This window comes from Dendrobium catenatum, unplaced genomic scaffold (genome assembly GCF_001605985.2).
Source record: "Dendrobium catenatum unplaced genomic scaffold, ASM160598v2 fragScaff_scaffold_1022, whole genome shotgun sequence".
Lineage (NCBI taxonomy): Eukaryota > Viridiplantae > Streptophyta > Magnoliopsida > Asparagales > Orchidaceae > Dendrobium > Dendrobium catenatum.
Window position 1 is genome coordinate 2,576,218 of NW_021319484.1, and position 8,382 is coordinate 2,584,599.

At 35.4% G+C, this 8,382-nt stretch overlaps 1 protein-coding gene across 2 annotated transcripts in view; it reads right to left on the bottom strand.

The window, feature by feature from the left end:
- The window catches only part of LOC110107693 (polygalacturonate 4-alpha-galacturonosyltransferase), a 22,138-nt gene that overhangs the window by 4,722 nt on the left and 9,034 nt on the right, over positions 1–8,382 (bottom strand). The window contains exons 4-7 of one of the 2 annotated variants that reach the window (XM_028697953.1): positions 6,520–6,803; positions 5,956–6,313; positions 5,268–5,855; positions 3,521–3,644 (exon numbers count right to left, since the gene is read on the bottom strand). In XM_028697953.1, coding sequence (XP_028553786.1) covers positions 3,612–3,644; positions 5,268–5,855; positions 5,956–6,313; positions 6,520–6,803 — 1,263 coding nt within the window. In that variant the 3' untranslated portion in view covers positions 3,521–3,611. Of the gene's footprint in view, positions 1–3,520; positions 3,645–5,267; positions 5,856–5,955; positions 6,314–6,519; positions 6,804–8,382 lie in introns of those variants that run through there. The other variant, XM_020838029.2, reaches the window with a different exon arrangement.

Consider the following 8,382-nt stretch of genomic DNA (forward strand, 5'->3'; position numbering starts at 1 on the left):
TTATCAGAGGCGTGGCCGTCGATCTACGGCCACGATTGAGTCATTGTATTTTTTATTTCTTCTATGTATTTTCTTAATTATGTTGTCGCCAAGGTTTAAAATTGCGTAATTAAGCCTCGAGGCGGTTTTCGTCCGTGAGGCGAGGCGTAAGCCTCGAGGCGGTCTGAGGCGTAAGCCTCATGGACACAGAATTGCATAAATGAGAAATTAAGAGTTTTAGCAGGTAAATAATAGCAATATTCTATCTTACAATAAAAATATCTAAATAATATATGAAAATAGTGGAAAGTAAGAAAATAGATGCAATAAAATCACGTCCCAAAGTACAAAATCACAAAATATTAGTTTAACAAAACTCCCAAAGTTAAAACAGCGGTGGAGTATTCATGAGCTATCTACGTTGTTTGCATTTATGTATGCTTTCTTAATAATGACCTTAACATTTTTGTATTAGCATTCTTCTTTACAATTTTCATTTTCTACTGTATGTCAATGTTGCATGCATTTCTTTATGTTTTCATAACAATGACCTCGATTCTGCTTTTACATTGGTGTTTAATTTACCTTCAATTCCTAGATACTTTATTTATTGTAATGTCTAATTGTGAATACTTGATACTAGCATAATTTGAAAGATTTTATGATTTTATCAATGCGGTGAAACATCATAGCATCGTTACAGCATCCCCAACTTTGTAAGTTGCTTGGTTTCCATGCACGTGAGGGTTCTGATCAAAGAATGTTGGTCTATGAGAGGCTCTACCATGGAAGTTTAGACCGACTGCTCTATGGGAGATCTGATGGGCCGACAATTGACTGGCTTGGACGGATAAAGCTGGCCATTTGTGCTGCACGTGGCCAATTTTTTACTATTTGCAACCGACCCGTGACGAAGGTTTTTTGTTGAAGCTACTATCTGGGCATGAAGTTATTTTCTACTTTATTTTGGAAGCTTTAAATCTCTTGATATGTGGCTTAGCCTAAGTAGGCGTGACCCCTCTTACATTTTAATCCATTATTTTAATTGCTAGTAATTTTCATTGTTATTGCTCTATTCAAAAGTTAGTGCAAAATCTTATCAAAACCATTGCATCCATTCGTAGTCCTACATCAGCACTTCATTTGAACTAGATCTTTATGTCTCCTATTCTTTGCTTGGCTAACTTATATATAAATCTTTTAGTCTCCTTAGTATCTAATTTATCATATAAATAACTAAAAATTAAATTCTTTGCATCACATATTATTTTCTTACTCTCTATAAGCCCCTATATATCTTTCTCAATTTTTTAAGCTTTTATATATAAATTAATTTTTATGACATAAATTTTAATTTTTGATCTTTTCTAGTGCATTTTGATTCACCCCCAACTATTTTTATTATTAGGAGTTTTTCCTTTTGCTTTTCCAAATATTTTTTTTGCAATGTTTTTAATATTACTAGCTACTTTTTTCCTAATCAATAATAATTATTTCATAAATAATACAAATCATGAGAACTTGAATCTTACTCTCAAAGGTATTTTTATTAGCATTCTTTAAATGCCCCCTATCTAATCCTAGGATATTATTTTACTTTATTTTTCTATTTCACCCTTTCATCTTAAATTTCAAAACTAATAAGCGATGCTAGGTACATGAACTTCCACTAGAAATAACTTTACAATATTTGCAACCTAAACGATCTATTTTCTTATCAGAAATCAAAGTTTTATTATGTCCATTCTTATAAGTGAGACACTCCTCTCTTTTTTTAAATAAGACATTAGCAATAATAAAATTATAAACTATAGCAAAATCTAATATGATTCCACCACCTTCATAAGTCGCTTCAAACCCATAGTTAACATGAATATTTTTAAAGTCTTCTACCACTCCACCAACATGTCTATTTAAATATCTTCCAATAAAAACTTTTTTCAATTTGTATATTTCGTATTAATTCTTGAGTTATTTCAAAATTTTAATTTTAAGCACATATCCAAATCTATTTGATGAGCAAAAACACTCATGCTCAAAAGATTTTACAAGACTAGCAATGAGACGACAAACCTTCAAAATTCACTTTTGTCCGATAGGACCTAAGTACCAATCCAACCTTATCATGAAAAAATAGATAGAAATGTCTATCTCAAAAAGAACACAGGCGACAATAGACTAACAAGAGAATCTAATGGTAGCAACATCCAAATGTATTAGTTTGCCAAAAATTAAACCAAAAGAGTAAAGTGCAGACTGAAATGTAGTGGGTCGCGAGATGGGGAAAACAACCTAAGCATAGTTAAGAGGCAGGCTCCTAAGAAGCATCAAAGAATGGAAACCATTTTAGTATACACATTTATAAAGCATTCACATAATATGACCACCAAAAGAATATACTTGACTAATTTGTTTCCATCAAAAGATTGATCAGCATGTGACATCAATCAAGAACTCCAACAGAGAAGCCACCCGAAAGACGAAGATCATAAATAGATGCATAAAATAATATCTAAATTCGATTATCCAAATCCAAATTTATAATAAAATAGAAGGATAATGGGGTAACATATCAAATATCTTGTTAAAAAAATGACAATGATTTTATCATGTTAGGGAGTGATCGCCTTGTGCCTCACATAATCCGAGCCATGTTAAAAGAATAAAGAGAAATCAATAGCATGGTTTATTTAAAAGGGACCCTTATGAAAGAAATGGAAGGAGTAGATGATGTAGGAAGATGAATAGAACACTAGCACAAAGGTCATCATTGAGCAATAGCGCATAACTCATGGTATTTTAATCATAGCTTAAAATGTTAAAAGGGGAATTACATACATAAAATCTAAAACTTATCTTCACCCATATTACTTTTTTCAATAAAGAAACTCAGGTGCATGCGCATGCTGCGATCAAACCATTGAGAATTTAACAAATTAAAAAATATATGAGTTAGATTTTGTTATGAATTTTGATATTTTATTTGTAATTTGTAAAATGGAGGCAAAAGAGTGTTAGTTCTGTGAATAACTAATATTTGACATTATGTATGTAATTGTCTCTATTAAAAAATATACACAAAAATGCAGATAAATATGAAAAAAAAAATTAGATTGAAAAATAAAACTATTCAGGATAATGAAAAGAACTAAATTAATATTTGGACTCAAGTACTTAACCACACATAATTCAAAATATTGCAGTTTTCTTTTCTGCAAGTTTAATATTTAAAAAAAAAAACTAAACTCATTGAGAATCCTGAACTAATTTGTAAAGAGAAATTTTCCCCTCTTCACATATAAGAAGAAAAACTAGCTACAAGATCAGTCGTTGTTTTGAATGATTTATTTTTAATTTATAAGACAACAAACAAGAGACAACTACAAATGGCACATAAATCTCATGCTTTCACGCAAGCACATCAAACCATTTGCACGAGAATTTTAAAACAGATAGCCCTTCTTCAAAGCCTTGGAAGCCTTTGTGAATTGAAAGTGAGTGTAATGTTGCTCATGCGTTGAAGGTGAGATCCCTCGAAAACGAGACAGAGAGCCCTAATAAAACGTGACAAATCCTAGGACTTGTCGCATGAGCCCAAGCGCTTAAAGGTTCAAGCCGAGAACCTCAAGCCCTCAAGATTCCAAGACCGTGAGAGACAAACATCCCCGATGAAGGCAAAAGATATATAGCCTTAACAAAAGTTAGAGACTAAGAGCTTCAAAGGCTAGAGACTGAGAACTTTGAAGCAAAAGATTGATATATAAGCATCCTGCGTGAGCTTTGAAGAGTGTCAAAGTTGGTATCGTGGCCTAATAAAAAAATCAAAGTAAAATGAAGCTACTAAATAAATAATAAGTAATATTAAATTTAAATTAAAAAAAAATAAAAACAAAATCGTGCACATTGCAAGGGTTATGCACTATTACTTGTGCATAGCTCAAATACCGTGCGCTATTTTAGCTCCCCACACCTCGCCATGCAAATGACATAAGGGGTGTGTTTTGTTATGCTATGTCGTGTCTTACTCGATACTATTAACATGTATGCAATATCTAGAGAAATGCATCATAAAGAAGCAGAAGAGCCATCACCACTCACAACAACATCAACATATGGCAGAAAGAGATGAGTAGGCAAAAGGATTAAGCACATTGCTTAGCTTCCATTGACATAAAGCATCGATACAGGAGGGGAAGAAACCCTAGAAAGAGAGATGGATAACATGCTCCACAACGAAAGGTGGGTCAAATCACCATCAAACTGAACAACTATACATAAGTAAGCAAAGGCAATAGGCTTAGGAGAAGCAAAGTAGCTAGCCACAAGCAACAGCACGTGAGAGCCTTGGGCTAGATGAGGAACGAGCACTACATTTGCGCAAGGGAGAACTAAGAAAGAGTCCCGATCTACAACTAGAAGTGTGAAGGTCCACGAGGAAGGCTGTACGTACCATCTACAAACTTGAAAAAGATAGCGAAACACGAACGCGATAATGCCACAGTGGAACTGACATTCGAAGGAGAGACCAACATGGTGGGAGCTACAGGCATGTAAGAGACAATTGGCATAGGCATGACAGGCATGGTAGGCCTGCAAGCGAGATAGAGCACAAGAAACCCTCTAACTAGCTTAATAAAAAATATCAGTTAAATGCACAGTTCCATGCCCCCCCGAGTCTTATTCTTTTTCTCAATTAAATAATAGGTAACTAAGAAAACATAAGGTGTAATAAAACAAACCAAGTTCTTCACCTCTATTTCTCTCTCTCATAAAAAAGGCAAGTTATTTGATATGTTAACAATTAAGGAGCAATGAAAGAAATCAAGTTCTTCATCTATATTTTGCAATCTTCTATGCACGACTACCCATAGTAATGAAACATGTAGAAATGCAGACATTACATTTAAATGATTTTTGTGTGTCTATAAATTTATAGATACAAATGATGGTATTAAAATGTTTTAGGGTATACAGATTCATGAGTACAAAATGGGCAGTCAATTCACCAAATGGCAAGTAAACAAGACAATACAACCGATTCAATCCAATGTGATGCTTAACTCAATAATAGAAGTTATATTAAAGCCAAAATCAAGAAAAGACCCGTTGTTAATTTGGAGATGCTATTTTAGAGTAAAAGTTAAATATCCCATTAACAAGGAGTAAAAAGTTTTGCTGAGAAGATACAAAATGAAATTAGCAACGAACCCAAAGCATGTGTAGATTTAAAAAAATAAATTAACAAAACTTCTAAGAAAAAGTAGCACTAAAAATTTTGATAGACTTACCAATGTCTGCCATTTATGATAGATACCGGTTATGTCCTTCTTTTTCCATTCGTCAAGATCAAACATATTCATACCATAGGCCCATCCACATGCATTTGAATCAAAATTCTGGGCAATGTGAGGATTTGAGAAATTGAGATACTTATCGAACCTGTGGAAGCTCTCACCACAGGTCTCGACAGCACCATTTACATTTCCCTTAAGATCTTCATGCCACAAAGGTGTTAAATCCTTCTGGACGACGATATCATCATCAAGGAACAAGATTTTGTTCAACTTCGGATAAACTTGTGGTAGATAAAATCTTAAATGATTTAGCATTGAAAGGTACTTTGGATTACGGTATTTCAAATTAGATGAACCGGCTGAAAGGGTTGTAGGATGAGCAGCCGTGAAATAGTATTCTTTCATGGCTGCTGACTCAAGTTGACGAAGGACCGGGCAGTACGTAGAATTCAACCATTTAAAATCGTCCACATTCTCTACATGGATGGTTGCATCCCGAGGTGGATTCAATAGAAACCACATATTCATAGCTCCAAAGTTCAGTTTATCGGTAACCAGATGAAAGACATGTTTCTCAGGCTCCTTCAAATTCAACCAAGCAATAGTTGTAAGTTGTAACAGCATCAAATCAAATGTTATAGGTATAATTGAAAGCCGAGAGGACAAAATAAATAATAATTACCTTAGCATTCATTAGAGTTGAGTTCACAACAACTGAAGCAGCCAATACATTGTCAGAGAATAGAGCATAATGGTAAAGACTTGGGTTTTCCAAATTTTCACTTTTAGGAAACTTTCTTTGCTCTGGAGGGAGGAGATAATAGTCTATGCTCAGTCGCATTGATAAGCAGTGAATGGCGTTTGGAATTGTCTTTGCAGCCAATTGACTCAGGAATGTGCTTTGTTTTTTCAAGCCCCTAACCTGTTCATCTGCAGATTGAAGCATCCCCCGGAGCTTTCGAATAAATGTATTACAGTCATACATCTCTCCTTTTGCTTTAGACAAAACTTGGTTCATTGCTTTAATGGCCTCTGGGGCTCTGGAAATACAATATGTCATCACAAATTTTTATCAAACATTACTAATAAAAGCACGCAATTCTCTTTGATCTATTGGTTGAGAGCTTTTGCTAATAAATAAGAGAACTTGGGTTCGAGTGTTGGGTATGTGGTGTGTGTGAGTTTGCCTTAATTGACCTAAATAACTTTAAAAAAAAAAACTAATAAAAGCTGGACAAAAGGATACCTTATCGGAAGGTCCGAATCAGCATTGGCCTTTCCTACAACACGCTGATTTTCCTTGAGCTGATTCAATAGCTCTTCATAAATATCAAGCTTGCTCTTTGACTTAGCTAGGACCATATAAATTCTTGCCATGATCATTTGATCTCGCATGAACTTTACTTTAGTATCAGTATGTTCGGTATCATATTCTCGCCTCCACAAGTTGTATTTCCCCAATACTGCAGAGTCCACAGCTTTTGAGTGCTCAATGGCAGCATTTTCGAGTTGAACAAATACTTCATCGTCCTGAAATAGCAGAAAAATAGGACTAATTAGCATTGTTAATAAATACCCGTTTTTTCTCCAACGTTATTAATGATTTCATGTTTTTTGCATACCAAAAATGCCAGAAAGCTCAGTTTTGAATATTTTTCATCGTACATAGCGCTCTAACAATAAAGAATAATGACAGACACTCCACCACAGACGATAGTCACAATTATATGGACATGCAATTTACAAATCATGTGTTCAACTTCATCAATAGCTCAACAAATTAAAAACCGGTTCACAGCAGTAACAGTTTGAACAAAAAAAAGAAGTTGAGCAGCCACATTAAAGTATAAAACACTGAAATAAAATATCAGAACGTTCAAAGTATAACGCAGGAAAGCACACTAGACAAACAAGTGGAAAAGAAATAACTCGTCATTGAATTTTCTCAAACCATCCAAGAAGTCAAATAATGCCCACAAAAGAATAATTAAACAGAAGTTAACAGTTCAGAGCATCAATATTTTGGTAAGGCAATTTACCTACCATGACTTGGGGTGTAAGCCCATGAATTTTATATTTTAAATATTTCATTAAAAAAAACTGATTTAAAATAAAATATAAGAAAAAAAATATAAATGAATTCTAAAATTCATTATCATATGTGATAGGAAGTGCGTGTATTCACAAGCAACCTATCCAAAATCGGCGAACCAACAGCAGCCAAATGGCTGTCCACAGCAGGAAAGCAGCACTTGTTCGGGAAAATACGAGAGAAAACTCAAGAAAAGACTTGTATTCCACTTAGACGATGAATAAAAGAGCAAGATACAATTGATCCTCAATTCGAGGGAGGATTGATCTCTCCCAAATCTCTAGACGCCGCTAGAGCCCAAAGAAACCTAAATCTACGAGATCTCAAATTTCAGCCAAATTCAAGATGTCCAAACCCTAGGAAAAACAACTATTTAATGCATACAAATCAAAAGGAAATCCCTAAACAGCCCCTACATTCAAATTTCCCTCTCAAAATGCTAAAAAACGCTTCCTAAAATGTTCTAAAGGGCTGGTCGGGCCGCTCGATCTCCGCAGGAGGCGGAATCTCCGCCTAATTTCGCGATTTTGGCCCGTGAACCGGTCCCGCCTGGACCGGCTGGACCGGTCCAGTGGACCGGTCTAACAATACTCCCCTCCCAAAGATCCACCTTGTCCGCAAGGTGGAAAGACGACACCCTCCATTCCTTCTTCATCACAAACAGTAAGAACTTGAAGAGTTCGATTCTTACACCTGTGCCCCGGCGTATACCTCTCGTCACATCTGAAACAAAGCCCTTTTGTCCTCTTTGTTGACCTTTGTGTAAAATCCAGAAGAAACAAAGATGAAAATCCAAAAAATCATACCTGCAGACTATCGGATCCAGAAATCCCGCACCTCGGACCGTCGAACCCCTAAAATTCGCAAGAAATCTTGCCGAGGCACTGCAGATTCGGCGCCGCTTCCGTCTCAGCCCGTAAATCCAGCGGAAATCCTGCGAGCTGCCTCGCACAATGATCCCATTCGCCTCTATAAAACACGACCGAACCCCTCCTCTTCGGCTGCTTGTGAAGTCAG